At 46.4% G+C, this 14,634-nt stretch overlaps 1 protein-coding gene across 1 annotated transcript in view; it reads right to left on the reverse strand.

Annotated features, from left to right (window-relative positions):
* The window catches only part of SEMA3A (semaphorin 3A), a 223,325-nt gene extending 209,536 nt beyond the window's left edge, over positions 1 to 13,789 (reverse strand). The window contains exon 1 of the mRNA XM_033148345.1: positions 12,989 to 13,789. Within this exon, the coding sequence (XP_033004236.1) occupies positions 12,989 to 13,106 (118 nt within the window). The 5' untranslated portion in view covers positions 13,107 to 13,789. The remainder of the gene's footprint in view (positions 1 to 12,988) is intronic.
* Positions 13,790 to 14,634: the final 845 nt, after the last annotated feature.

Genomic DNA, 14,634 nt, shown 5'->3' on the forward strand with positions numbered 1-14,634 from the left:
GCAAATCTATAGGATCAGTGAAGAATTCATAGATGGACAAAAAACAGGTAGCAAATACCAGATTCGCCAATACCAATTTATCATGCGTGGTTTACAGTAGAAATAATTCTGCATGAAGGGTATGTAAAGCTGAAGCCTAGTGCCTCTATATTATTAAATCAGTGTTTTTCAACCTTTTTGGGGGCAAGGGCACACTTGTTTTATGAAAAAAATCACGAGGCACACCACCATTAGAAAATGTTAAAAAAATTAACTCTGTGCCTATATTGACTATATACAAAGTAATTCTCTTGAATAGGAATCAAATAAACACAATTTTTCCCACGGCACACCAGGCAACATCTCGCGGCACACTAGTGTGCGCGCGGAACAGTGGTTGAAAAACACTGTATTAAATGCTCCAGCAATACGGGTTCTCCCCCCCACCCTTCCCTGATTTTGCTACAAAATTTCATCAGCAAATGTGTAGCTGACCTAATCTAGCCAAGGTATCATTGGCGGCCAACTGTAGACCTCTGAGATGCACACTTGCCGCCTTTTCAAATGCCCAATGAAAATTCAGTATTGAATAACACGACAACATCTTTAAATACTGATTGGAGCTTATTATTCCTTTAAGAGTGCTAACCAGGAATTGCTTCAAGCCTCCTTCTGCAGTGACAAGCAGTCCTTGGTTGAGGTTCAACTAACGCTTGGCCTTTAAGATTCAGTTGCTTTGGAATTTGACTTACACTGCACTTTGGATGGCAGCAAAATGGATTTGGAGACTTTGTCCCGTTAGTTGTAAAGGTTTGTTCAATGTCCCTCTCTTTACTGGGGTCCAGTGCTGAGGGCCTTCTGGTGGTTCCCTCACTGCGAGAAGCCAAGTTACAGGGAGCCAGGCAGAGGGCCTTTTCGGTAGTGGCACCCGCCCTGTGGAACACCCTCCCACCAGATGTCAAAGGAAAACCAACTACCAGACTTTTAGGAGACATCTGAAAGCAGCCCTGTTTAGGGAAGCTTTTAATGTTTAATAGATTATTGTATTTTAACATTCTGTTGGAAGCCACCCAGAGTGGCTGGGGAAACCCAGACAGATGGGCGGGGTATAAATTATTATTTTACTATTATTATTATTATTATTATTATTATTATTATCATCTCTCATAAAGGAGTACTTTGTTTCTTCTTCCTTTCAAAAGTTGTGGGATATAGACCATTTCCCACCCTTTCATGTCATATATTTGGAGTTTGTATGTAACATCAAACCTGAATGCACACTTGCTCTGGAGTGACAGAATTTTTTCTATGTGGCAGAATATTCTCCTGGGCCTTGGATCTCTGTCTAGGGAATGGAGCAGCCTCTTAAAATATAGACAATGCCATTCCTAGTGTGAAATGCCAGAGTTAATTTTGCATGATTGTATTTGCCACTCTGTTTCAGGGGGAAAGCAGGAGAAAGAAAGAACATGAGAAGAATCAGGGAGGAAATGAAATACATTTGCAGCCTCCAAAGAACAAATAGGAAGATCTGAAGCAACTGCAAAGATTAAAGTCTGCACGTCGAAGCAACAAAAGCTCATTCTAAAGATGTAGCGATCAGACCAAAGGAAGATAAAAGTTCAAAACCAAAGCGTCACGCAGGAATCTGAGCACCATAGCACGGCACTAAAGAAATCCTGGAAAAGAAACCTAGTTTTTAAAAGGAATCCCAAAAATAGAAAGAGTTGGTTGGCAGTTTCCTTCTTTGATGTAATTTCACACATACACACAAGTAATAGATTGCCCTGAAGAGCTGGCTCACATTACAGTTATCCCACAAATATGTTGCTTGTTTTAAAATGTGGTTATGTCATCTATATAAACAAGCATGGGGGAGAGGGAGAGAGAGAGAGAGAGAGAAAGAGAGAGAGAGAGAGAGAGAGAGAGAGAGAGAGAGAGAGAGAGAGAGGAGCACAGCCCCAATATAGCCCAACGAGTCAGCCTGTTTCGCACGCTAAGCCAAGTCTCGGCTACAGCTGGTGATTGGCAAGAGAGAGCCTAACCACAAGGCCCGGTTTAGATGACACACCAAACCAAAGCATGGCTTGGCTTGGCTTGGCTTGGCTTGGCTTGGCATGGACTAGCAGCAAAAAGGGCTAGCTAGGTCAAAAGGAGCGTATCTGGAAAGCTCGTGTCCAGAAGCGTGCATGTTTCTGCTGTTTGATTTAGCAAGTTGTGCAAAGCAGCTCTTAGGGTAAAATCCTGCTTTCCATTTGCAGAGAGCAGCTGCAAGAGGGGAGGTTCTGAGGAGGGTTTTGGAAGGGATTGCCTCTTCTCTTCACCCTCTCCTCCCTGAGTGCCAAGCAAGAGATGGCCAAGTCCAGCAGGCTCGCCCTCCTTCTTTCCCTGCTTCTAGTGTAAAGGAGTTGGAGTTCTTGATTGAAGCTCACACGGAAATGGTACAAGGGCAAGAACTCAGGCCACAGAAGTAAAATAATACAGTGGCACCACAGGTTACAGACGCTTCAGGTTACATACGCCACTAACCCAGAAATAACGCTTTAGGTTAAGAACTTTAGGTTAAGGACACCAGCAGTCTCTCTCTCAGATTGTTCTTCTTTCAAAGTCTGAGGAGATGCTTTCTGACAGTGAGAGCTGTTCAACAACAGTGAAACAGCCTCCCTCGGGAGGTCGTTTTCTCTTATTACCCCAAATCCTCATTGGGCTAAGACGCTACAAGGATCACATCCTTGGATGCCCTGACTATATTCTTATTTTCTACAAAGGTCCCAGTCCTTTTGCATTTCTCCTGTTGGCCATGACTATGTAGGGGCTGTCAGGTGGCGGCGGACCTGGCTTGGTCACAAGAGCCATCTGGCTTGACAGGAAGCTGCAGTCCTGGGTGACCTCCAGACAGCCACTCATTCTCAGCCTAGCCTTCCTCACAGGGTTGGTGTGATGATGAGCAGGGAAGTAAAAGAACAGTCTAAGCCACCTTGAGCTCTCTGAATTATAGGTGGTGTATAGATGTTAAAATGCATATGGAATAACTGATTGGTTCAAAATTGGGAAAGGAGTACTACAAGGCTGTATATTGTCTCCCTGCTTATTTAACTTATATGCAGAATTCATCATGTGAAAGGCTGGGCTGGATGAATCCCAAACCGGAATTAAGATTGCCGGAAAAAATATCAACAACCTCAGATATGCTGATGACACAACCTTGATGGCAGAAAGTGAGGAGGAATTAAGGAACCTTTTAATGAGGGTGAAAGAGGAGAGCGCAAAATATGGTCTGAAGCTCAACATCAAAAAGCTAAGATCATGGCCACTGGTCCCATCACCTCCTGGCAAATAGAAGGGGAAGAAATGGAGGCAGTGAGAGATTTCACTTTCTTGGGTTCCATGATCACTGCAGATGGTGACAGCAGTCACGAAATTAGAAGACGCCGGCTTCTTGGGAGAAAAGCAATGACAAACCTAGACAGCATCTTAAAAAGCAGAGACATCACCTTGCTGACAAAGGTCCGTATAGTTAAAGCTATGGTTTTCCCAGTAGTGATGTACGGAAGTGAGAAATGGACCATAAAGAAGGCTGATCGCCGAAGAATTGATGCTTTTGAATTATGGTGCTGGAGGAGACTCTTGAGATTCCCATGGACTGCAAAAAGATCAAACCTCTCCATTCTTAAAGAAATCAGCCCTGAGTGCTCACTAGAAGGACAGGTCCTGAAGTTGAGGCTCCAGAGAAGAGAAGACTCCCTAGAAAAGACCCTAATGTTGGGGAAGATGGAGGGCACAAGGAGAAGGGGACGACAGAGGATGAGATGGTGGGACAGTGTTCTCAAAGCGACTGGCATGAGTTTGGCCAAACTGCGAGAGGCAGTGAAGGATAGGCGTGCCTGGCGTGCTCTGGTCCATGGGGTCACGAAGAGTCGGACACAACTGAATGACTGAACAACAACAACAAGATGTTAAAATAAGTAAAATAAAATACCAGTCCTTGTTGTCCACCCAAATATACCACCATGGTGCATTCCTTGTTGTAGCCACAATTTACATTGTTTGGTTAACACTTGGGAAATGTGAGCTGTGAAATGGATTATTAGTGTTTTAATAATTTTATACAAAGTGCTTGTAAAGTTTCCCTGAAAACTTGTAGGAACTCATGGAGTTGTACTGATCTGCCACCTGATTGGAGATTTATATGCAGTTTTGCTAATTTTAATCTAAACTGTGTCCATTTCTTGAGGTTCATGCTGATAACTGTTTGCTACATCTCACATCTCTTGATCGTTTCCGGACAAGTATGAGCCAGAGTACTTTATTGCAATATGACTGTGAAACGAAGAAATGAATATGCAGGGAATCGTTTTCCCGTTAATTGTCCCGAAACGATGTTCATTCAATTGCGTAACAATAGCAGCAACAATAACAAAACGAACCACACATTTACTCTTCCCAAACATCCTTAAGAGAATTGAGAAATATTCAATAAACAAACGGGGTGAGACAGATGGATTTGAGAAACTTTTGGTTTATGCGTGCAGAGACTGAGTGTGGTTCACAAACTTGAGAGAGGTTCTGAGAGGTGGATGGGTTTGCAAGTCAATCTGAGTGGGTGTCTAAAATCTGGCATTTTAAAAATATATATCTGCTTTTTTCCCCTGGGTCCTAAAAACAAATGCAAAAAGTAAAATAACAGATAAAACGCACATATGGATACTGGGTTGGCACAGCTCAGTGGAGGGAAGCCCGGGAGGGTAATCTAATCCTCCAGGTTTAGCTCTTGGGATTCTCCCTGGTCCAGGTTCTCCGGCAGCTGTGCTCCTCACTCTCCTTGACTGGTTCTCCCTCGTTGAACTGTGTCCTTGGACTGTGACCATGCCTCTTGCTTATCGGGAGAGAAACCTCTGCCTTTTGCATGACTGGACAGACATCTACTGTGCAAAGGTCACATCCCTTGCTCTGCCCAATATTGCCTACCAGCAATGGGAAGGGAAAGGAGCTCCTGCCCAGGGTAAACCTCAGAGTGGCCCTGTGTGACGGATTGGCCCTAGGGTGGAAGAGGTATTACATCCCGGCTCAGAAGGAGTTAATCCACCTTCATCTTGACGGACAGTTCATCCTTTGAGGACAGGACGGTCCCCGGTTTAAAAGGAGGGAATGGCAGCTTTGGCAGTTGAGAAGAGGGAGGGTGTGTGTGGAGACAGGGAAGAAGGAGGGTGTGGGACCAGGATAGTGGTGGTTAGGCTAGGATAGGATGAAGATCAGTCGGTTATACTGAAAGAGTTTATACTTCTTTAACTAAGCTGATGAACTATTGAAGTACTTGAAACATGGTGTCCTGAAATAAATAAAGACTTGTTTTGTTGAGCCAAGAGAAAAGAGGCATTCATTTGGACCAGCGATATATGGATGCTCATGAGGAGGTGAACTCAGGGAAAAGGCAAAACTGACCTGCAGGGTGATAGTTTGTGTCTTGGAGTTTCACTCAGGAGGGGCAAAAGGGCAGAAACCTTCGTAAGGCTTTGTTGTTGTTCAGTCGTTCAGTCGTGTCCGACTCTTCGTGACCCTATGGACCAGAGCACGCCAGGCACGCCTATCCTTCACTGCCTCTTGCAGTTTGGCCAAACTCATGTCAATAGCTTCGTAAGGCTACACAGTGGCTAAAAGGGTTTAGCTAAGTGATGCAGTGGGGGATCTAATGAGAGAGAGCCCCAGAACTGACAGCTGAGAGGTATTCTTAACCCAGGAGCCCAGAGCATATATATATATAACAGGCCACGGAAGCTGGACAAGAGAACCCCGTTACTAAGTTACCCCTAGTTATAATAAAAGGGGATTATCCACACAGACGGACCTCAAGGCATCAAGGTGGGAGGAAGATAAAAAGTGACCCGTAACACCTCAGAAGTAATACACTTAGTAACAGAGGGGTAGTTAGAAGGGAGGTTCTTCGCACCCTGCTGTCACTGTCACCTGGAAGGTGCTTCCTCGGAACATGGCCAACTGTGAGCAGAGTCAACCTCGCGAGTCTCTCTCTCATCCATCTGGCACACCGTCGGGGGAGAGGTGGCAACTGACTGGTGATACACCATGCGCTTGGCCACACTCACCACAACTTCGTGATACAGAAGTTGTTGCAGCCTTGCACAGCTGTGTGGTGGAAGTAGCGGCGAGGGCTGGGCTTGTGCAGCTGCAGGGGGCAGCTCACGCATTTTTGCAAAATAATCATCAAGGGACAGCAATGCTTCAGCCATGTGTGCTGTTCACGGGATGAACATTTGAGCCTCCAAGAAAGGGGCTTTTGTATTATCTCTCCGCAATATTATGGTTTTCATAGAGTTAACTCATACGTTATTCTCTAGTCAATTATGCTGCTTTAGCAGTGGCGGAGATTCATGCTCCGGCACCGGGGCGGGCGAAGAGCAGGCAGGGGCGGGGCTGGCGCGCGTCTGTGGCGGGGCGCACCACTCACAGGGGCGTGGTGCGCATCCTGGGGCGGAGCACGCCACCTGCAGGAACGTGGCACCCAGCGCGGTCGGGGCCAGCTGCGATGTCACCCTACCGGGATCGCGCTGCCAGGGGTGGTACACTCCCCCCGCACTCCTCTTCCTCCGCCAGTGTGCTTTAGATGTGCACTTTGTGATAAGACCTCCTTTGTCATGTTTTATTTTGAAATCTCTAAGACGATGTTTCCTGTTAATTATGTTGCTTTGAATGTATACTTTGAATTTGACTTTCTTCAGTAGATCCTGGATTGTTCTATTTAAATTTTAATGTGTTGTAAACTGCTTTGGGAGTTTCCCCTCAAAATTTTAAAATGGTATAGAAAATAAATGAGTAATAATAATGCTATGGTAATTCAGTTCTGAGACAAGTTACTGGGACACAATTAATGCACACCCCTTGAAAACAATGAAGCTATCCTTAAGCACAGTGTTGAAAATCCATTCCGTTTATTGGGAGGGAGGGAAGTTTATTGAGAAACAGCTGGAGTCACCTACACCAGATAATAGGTATTTGCCGGAATCCACAGCAAGGGTGTATGCCGTCTCTTTTTCTTCTCCAAGCCCAAGGATATATGCCTCAGGATTATGGTGAATGTGCTGAAGGCCACCTTGTTTAAATAAGATTTTGAGTGTGTACATGGAAATCACCTTAGCTTACCATTAATTCTTATGTCAATTCTTCTACACCCAAGTCCAATTTCCCTGGAATAGTTTACAATTACCTCGAGCAGAAACCAAACAGCCCCTCACACCCGTGACTGTTAGAAACTGCTGACTTTTAGGGCTTAACCTTTTTCCCCTCACTTTACATCCAGCAGAAAGGACAGTTTTGAGAAACTTGGAAGCTTGCTCACAACTTTATGACATTTTGGGGGGTTATTAAGCTAATGAACCAAAATGGCTATCTCTAATTTATGTACGTTCTGCTGAAAAGTTAGTGTACAGTGCATCATATTGCAGCATTTATTGTACTGTAGCTTCTTTGGGGGTGGGGAGGGAAACCGGGGATTTGGGATAAAATACTATTTACATAAAAACTTACTACTTTAGCCTTAACCAAGGACCTGCATGGGCTTACTGAAATGTTTGCCTTTCCCTCCAGAAGCAGCGGAGACCTTACATGCAGTATCACAAGTTGTTTTTAAAAAGCTGTACTAAGTTTCAAGGGTGTGTGTGTGTGCACGTGTACGCTTGAGGGTGAGAAATCATGCAGAGCTGTCAACCCTCCTTTTTTTGCATTGGGAAATGGCCATAGCTGTCAACTTTCCCTTTTTTTGCAATGGGAAACAGCGCTGGAATAAGGGAATTCCCCGCAAAAAGGGAAAGTTGACAGCTATGGAGATCGTGTCCTCCCTAAAAGAGGGCACGTGTTGCGGTGAGACCTGGCAACCAAACCCTTGTTTGTGGGTGGGGATGATTGGACAGCCACAACACCCTATTGGTAGGTTCCTTGATCCTGGGTTTAATCAGGCCAATGGGACGCAAGCTGACAGATCACGCACGTGACCCAGAGCTCCCTCTTTCGGCTCTGGCATCGGAACAGCATACACCTCTCCCTACTTTTAGGGCTTTTGTGCTTGACCTTGCTATGCCGTCATGTGTCATCTGTTGTTGGGACAGGGGCACGGCAGAAATTTTCCCCATTTGGCTGATTGGCTGTTGCCATTTGGGTTTCGCCTGCCGCGTAGCAAATCGTCACAACTTGTAAGGTTGCAGATAGGCTCTGGTTCAGGTGATAGGGGTGGCAGAACGCTCTCGCCATCCCTATGCGAAGGATATTCCATTAAAGGAATCCAGGGACTCATTGGTTTAGTCAACCCTGAGAGGGGTTGTGCCCATGCGTGAGTCCAGGGGGACATCTGGGTGGTGGACATAGCATGTCCCCTGCTTTCTGCCTATCCAGGTGTTCACCCTAGGCTGACCTATACTGGTGCCCTGGGTCAGCGCTACCTGCAACGAACCAGAGCCTATGCAACCACTCACTTGCTGTAATCAATAAAGTTGTGGCCTAAATTCTGCCAAAAACCAAAGCTAAAATTTGAGTCAAATGTGTGTTTATTTAGGGGGGAGGTCTCTGGGTCTGAACACGCAAAAGCTAGTCTTAGAAACATGTTAGCCTCATGGAACTAGTCACATAGTTATTTGAATCCTGGAAACCTATATATGTCTTAGCACCTGCTCTTTCCAGTAAACAGTCCCAGACTCTGAGCATCTAAATGCATGCTCTTCCTATCACCCCCTCTTGTAATATAGGATGGTTCTAAAGGTAAAGGTAAAGGGACCCCTGACCGTTAAGTCCAGTGGTGGACGACTCTGGGGTTGCGGCGCTCTTCTCGCTTTACAGGCCGAGGGAGCCGGCGTTTGTCCGCAGACAGCTTCCGGGTCATGTGGCCAGCATGACAAAGCCGCTTCTGGCGAACTAGAGCAGCGCACGGAAACGCCGTTTACCTTCCCGCTGGAGCAGTCCCTATTTATCTACTTGCACTTTGACGTGCTTTCAAACTGCTAGGTGGGCAGGAGCTGGGACCCAGCAACGAGAGCTCACCCCATGGCGGGGATTCGAACCGCCGACCTTCTGATCAGCAAGCCCTAGACTCTGTGGTTTAAACAAATCTGAGTGAAAGGAAGTCACAAGGATTCAAGAAAAGAGAGGTTGCGGAAATTTCGATCTCTGGCAACCTGAGAAATGGCAGAGCTAATGGCAGACCTTGAAACAAGTGACCATAGGAGATTAAGGGTGGCGGGGATTTAACCCTTCGTGGATTACTCTTTAAAAAAAATTGTTTCCAGGCAAGCCTCTTTCCCATTAGTGGAGTTAATTTGTTGTTGTGTCCTTACATCTTTGCAAACTGCCTTGGGAGGGCCGGTTGCCCAGAAATGCGGGTTAGAAATCTTTCAGAAAAATAAACAAATCTATGAAGTTCAACTGCACTTAACGCCTAATAAGTCAGGAAGAAACAAGCTGCTTATCAGGAAACCTTTAGCACCGGTTATCTGACAACTGACTGCAAGACAGCTGCTCACGTGTAAACAGAGAGTGTGTGAGAAAAATATTAGCCAGTCAGACAGGAGAAGGAAAATGGCTTGGCATGTTCCTACACACCCAACTGCTCCATTCACAGTTGATGTTATTAAATTACCCAGCACTCTATGCCTAAGAGAAACCTGCTGGGTAGCCAAAGGGCAATATCTTCACATTGTTAGCAGTGTCCTGGAAAAAAAAAAGAATTTCCCCCAAACCCTTCACCAGAGTTAGCCCTAGTAGTGAGAAAATGCCTTGTGGTGCTGTCATGCAAAAGAACCACCACGCTCTTTTGCAGGATATTAATCTCCTGCTCAACAACATCTCTCTGTTAATAGACAGCACTTACAGTGACTGCTGTGCTCATTCACTGAGGAAATATTCACAGCGTGCGCATTCGGAAGACAATTAATTACCCAAAGCTTTATTAGCTCCTGTTCTTTCTTCTTCCATGTCCCTTGGTAACTAGATATTAATGGCAATGCCGGCACTGCTAGGAGCACATCCCTCGCTCAGATTGCTAGCCTGATCCTGTACCAAAAGCTGCACAGAGGTAAGCAAGTAGATTCAAAGAAATACGTAATAATCTGGCATAGTCTTTATGAAGCATATTAAGAGTGTTTCCAAGCATTTCATGCATGCTGTCTACTGGAGCATGTGCTTAAACACTCGATTTGATTTATTAATGAAGAACGGGGATTTGGGCCACTAAGGTGGTTCTTTGGTTGGTTTTGTTGTTGCTCGTTAGTTTTCCTATTAGATTCAGAGCCAGCATGTTGTATGGTGGGGAGCTTTGAGCACTGAGCAGGGAGATATAGATTTGACATTGTGGCTTCACCCTGAAAACAGAGTGGGTGGCTGGGTCCCAAATTAATATCATCAGTCAGATCTAACCTCCCACAGGTTGTATTGGAAGGATCCTCTGGTATATCCCATCACGAGCTCCATGTAAGGCAAAAAGCAAAGGTGGGAACCCAAAGCAGAAAGATCACCAGGGTTGCGATTGTACACAAACTCACTTGGCAGCAAGTCCTTACTTCATGGTAAATATGCATAGGAAGCTCATGCCCATTTGATGTCTAAGCTGATGAGTATTAACAGGAATAGCAAAGCAGGAAACCACCTGCTTTTGTTCTCTTCTGGTATAATTTTCATCAAAACATGTATGGAAGCAACACAACAACACTGATATCTCAGTCTGCATGGCAAACCCATCAAGATAAAATAACCATCGGATACACCACCCAAACCCATGGAATAAATGGTCTTTCTTTCTGCTGAGAGGTGGCAGAATTAGGACTTCCACTAAACTTTAGCAGCACAATCCAATGCTTGTTCGCTGGGAAGTTAGCCCTGCTGTGAGGCTTACTGCCAGGTAGTCTGCATAAGAGTGCAGGCCTAACAGGGCACACCTATGTATGTCTACTGCAGAGGTACGTCCCAGTGGATTCCAAGGGACTTGCTCCTAAGTAAGGATTGTCGCCTAAGAGAATTAGAATAGTTTTGATGAGACATTGTTCTTGTTACAGATCAGTTTAAACCAGCTACTTAAATAATCCCTGATGTACATGCAGTTGCAGTTCAATAGATGCAGTTACAGGTAGGTAGCTGTGTTGGTCTGCCATAGTCAAAACAAAATAATAATTAAAAAATCCTTCCAGTAGCACCTTAGTTGGTCTCTAAGGTGCTACTGGAAGGACTTTTTTATTTATTTTATTTTGTTTCAATAGATGCATTAAAAGTTAATTAGATCATAAGCGATTAAATGTCAGTTGGAATTTAGGGGTCTGATTAAACAGTGATGGCTCATATTAGAAAGCAAAAGGTAACTTGCCTGCATTCTTATTAGCCATCTTTTAATGCAAAATTAATTAGCATATTCCAAGAACAACAGTGTCGCTTTCATAGATATGCCCGTGCACACACAGGCTTGTTTAGGATATTCCGATACAGTGATTTCACTCTTAAGTCAGAATACACATATGCCATTGTTGTAGTGTTGTTGTTTTTTAAATCAGCCTTTAGGTTGCTCAACTAAGGCATGTGGTGTTGTCTGCCTGGCATAAGGCAGTCCCTGAGCAGCTAATGGGCAGGTTCCTCCCATCCTTTCTACCCAAGGTTTATCAAGCTTGAGTTGCACAACATTAGGCTGCAGTCCAAAACCCACCTACCTGCGAGTAAGCCCCACTGAATTCAATAGGCTTTACTTCTGAGTAGGCCTGGTTAGGAGTGTGCTGCTACTTGGTCCCTGAGACTTTGCTGGACTTTCCCTTTATTCGTTTAAGCAAACTAGTGGAAACAAGGACATAATGCATAATCCCCATTGAAACTGGGAAACTGGAAGAAGACCCCACCTTCTCCTTTCACTGCCACAACCTGCACAGACATAAATACAACATGCCACGAGGGACGCCAATAACCATAGACACAAGCGCTTTCTTTTCTGCATTATGGGAAATAAGCTATGCGCCTCGCTTCCCCATCTGAAGCCAGAGTGATCTTCTCCCCTATTATAAAATAATAACGAGCTGGTTTTTTTTGGTTTTTTTAAATGGATTCCTTAAGACGGAGCAATTCTGTCTTCTTCCCATCCGTGGACCTAAAGGCAAGTGCGAGGTAGACCTCCCACGGTACGCAGCCTTTGCGCTTTTCAAGCCCTAGGAGGAGGAGGGGGGAGGAGCAGGGAGGGGTGTGACTAGGGGCCTGAACTTGCAAGAGCAGCTTAACTGCTGCGTGCAAAATTCTGCACGACGGTGTTGTTTCTGCGGGGTCCGGAGGAAGTTAAGGATCACACGTGCCAGTTTCCTCCCTCCGCTGTCGCTTTTGCGCCCGGATCCGAGCCATGCGGGAGACGTGTCCACACCAGAGAAATGCCCGGGTATGAAACGCAGTATAGTATATAATCCCTCGCGCGCACCTCTCCAATACTGCGTTTTGTGCGCTTCCTCGTTTCCTGGCAAACCGCCTCCCCCCACCAACCCCGCTTCGGCTAGGCATCCGACTGTCAGACTTGTGCCGCCTGAATATGCATGGCGACGGCTTAACTCTTCCCTGCTCGCCACCATCCCAGCCGAAGTCAGGCGCCGCCGAGAGAGAGAGCGCTAGGAAGCCTCGGCAGTCACAAACGATCAATGCAATGAGAAAGCAATGTAGAAAGGGGGTGAGGGGACGATAGGAATATTGGGGACCCTGCACTGGCTGGAAGTCCGATGGAATCCACCGCGATCCAGTGGCAGCAGCGTCTACGCGGAGAGCCCCCAGCTGGTTCTCCCGCCCGGCGCGCTTTAGTGACCGGGCGAACTCGCTCCTCTTTGTCTGCCGGAGCAGAACTACGAGACCAGATACCTGGGAGGAGGAGGCTGGTTTTGGGGCTGGTTTGGGATCCCGCCGAGCAAGGAGCAACCTCGGGGGAAAGGGGGAAATGGCACGAGCAGGAACAACCATCAGGAAATAATAAAAGAAAGAGGAGGGGGAAAAGAAGCAGGCTTACCTTTGTAGGATAATTTGAGGCGCGGCACGTTGTCCTTCTTGGCATGTTGGCAGCGAGCGCTTTCTGCTAGTAGGAATACTCCCCAGACAAGGCAAGCCGTCCGGCGGGTGCAGCCCATGCTGCAGAAGAGCACTGGATAGTCCTCCCCCCCGGCGCTCCCTTCTGGTCTCCTGGGTGTAGGGAGTTTGGGGGGGGGGAAGCGATGGGTCCACGCAGAAGTTCAAGCGATCTAAAAACTGAGAGGTAACAGGTGACCCGGATCAGTTTCGTTCAGGAGCGCAGGGTGATCCAAAAACCTCATGGCCAGGTTTGTAACATCTCCTCCTTCTGTAAAGTCACCGGAGCGGAAGGGGACACTCACAGACACACATGGGGGGGGGGGGAGAGACACACAGACACACAAAAACCAGCTCGCAACGATTCGCCACCCTCACCCCACGCATGCAAACACGCGCGGCGTGGAAAGAGAGGGATGGCGAGCCAGCGCGCAGTGGCTGCGAAAGAGGCGCAACCGGTGCAGGGCAAAAGCGAAAAAAAGGGACCAGAGTGGCGGCTTCTTGGCGCTTTCCCCCCGCCAACCTCTCTCGTCTTCAAAAAAGAAGAATCATAACCAAAGCCCTGCTCGGCGGTCGCCTTGTGCCCCGAGCCAATCCCGCTCTCGTGCTCCCCTCCGGCTTCAGTTGCAGGCAGCAGCAGGAATGCCAAACGGGGGCAGAGAGAGACGAAGCAGCAGCAGCAGCGAGTTTTCCTGCGCACATGGAGAGGGAGAGATGACACAGGAATCTGCAGAGTTTCTCTCTCCCTCTCCCCTCCTCCCTTCCCCTTCTTTTTTAACCCCAACACTCTCTCCAGAGTGTCTGACAATGGGAGAACAAGCGCAGCACAGCCCACTTCCCTTCCTCCTGCTGTCACCAAACACACATGCAAAAAACATCGAGCCAAGGATTTGCGGAGGGACCAGTTTGGGAAAGGCAGGGAGCAATAAATTTCGCCATCAAATGCGCGAGCTTTCTCTCCCACTGCCGTTTCTCCCTCCCCTGTCTTAAGGAAAAGTTTCTCCCCCCTGGTGTTAAGTCCTTGACTTTTTCTACTGTCATAAATAATCCATCTGAACGATAGTGTAATTTTGTTTTTACTCCGTTGCTGATAACAAAAGGGGAAAAAGAGAGGAGAGAGAGAGAGTTAGAGAGCCTTCCATCAACATAACTTTACTACCGGAGTTTAATTTAAAGTCTTGTTAAGAAACCCTCCTCCCCAAAAACCTCCAAGCCACCAAGGGAAAGTCCTAGTTTTTTTTTGTTTTTTTTTGTTTTTTTAAGCCCAATGAGACTGGTAAATTATGCAGGGGATTCTCTCAAGATCTCTCTCTCTCTCTACCCCCCCCCCACCTTAAAAATTAAAATATCCATTTTTCCCTCTCTTTTGGAGGCTCTGGCTTTATGAACTTGCTCCCTTCTCTCGAGGTGCAAAGGAAGACCCAATATATATGCCCACTTGAACATTCATTTGGTCAGATCATGGATTCATTTTTGTCAAGAATCTAGAAAAGATTTGTCTGAGATCTGTTTATGCTCATGTCTATTAATGAAATATTGTCAACATCTCCCCATCAGGGCACATATCCTCAAGGAACCATTACTACTGGG

The sequence above is a fragment of the Lacerta agilis genome, chromosome 5 (genome assembly GCF_009819535.1).
Source record: "Lacerta agilis isolate rLacAgi1 chromosome 5, rLacAgi1.pri, whole genome shotgun sequence".
Taxonomy (NCBI): domain Eukaryota; kingdom Metazoa; phylum Chordata; class Lepidosauria; order Squamata; family Lacertidae; genus Lacerta; species Lacerta agilis.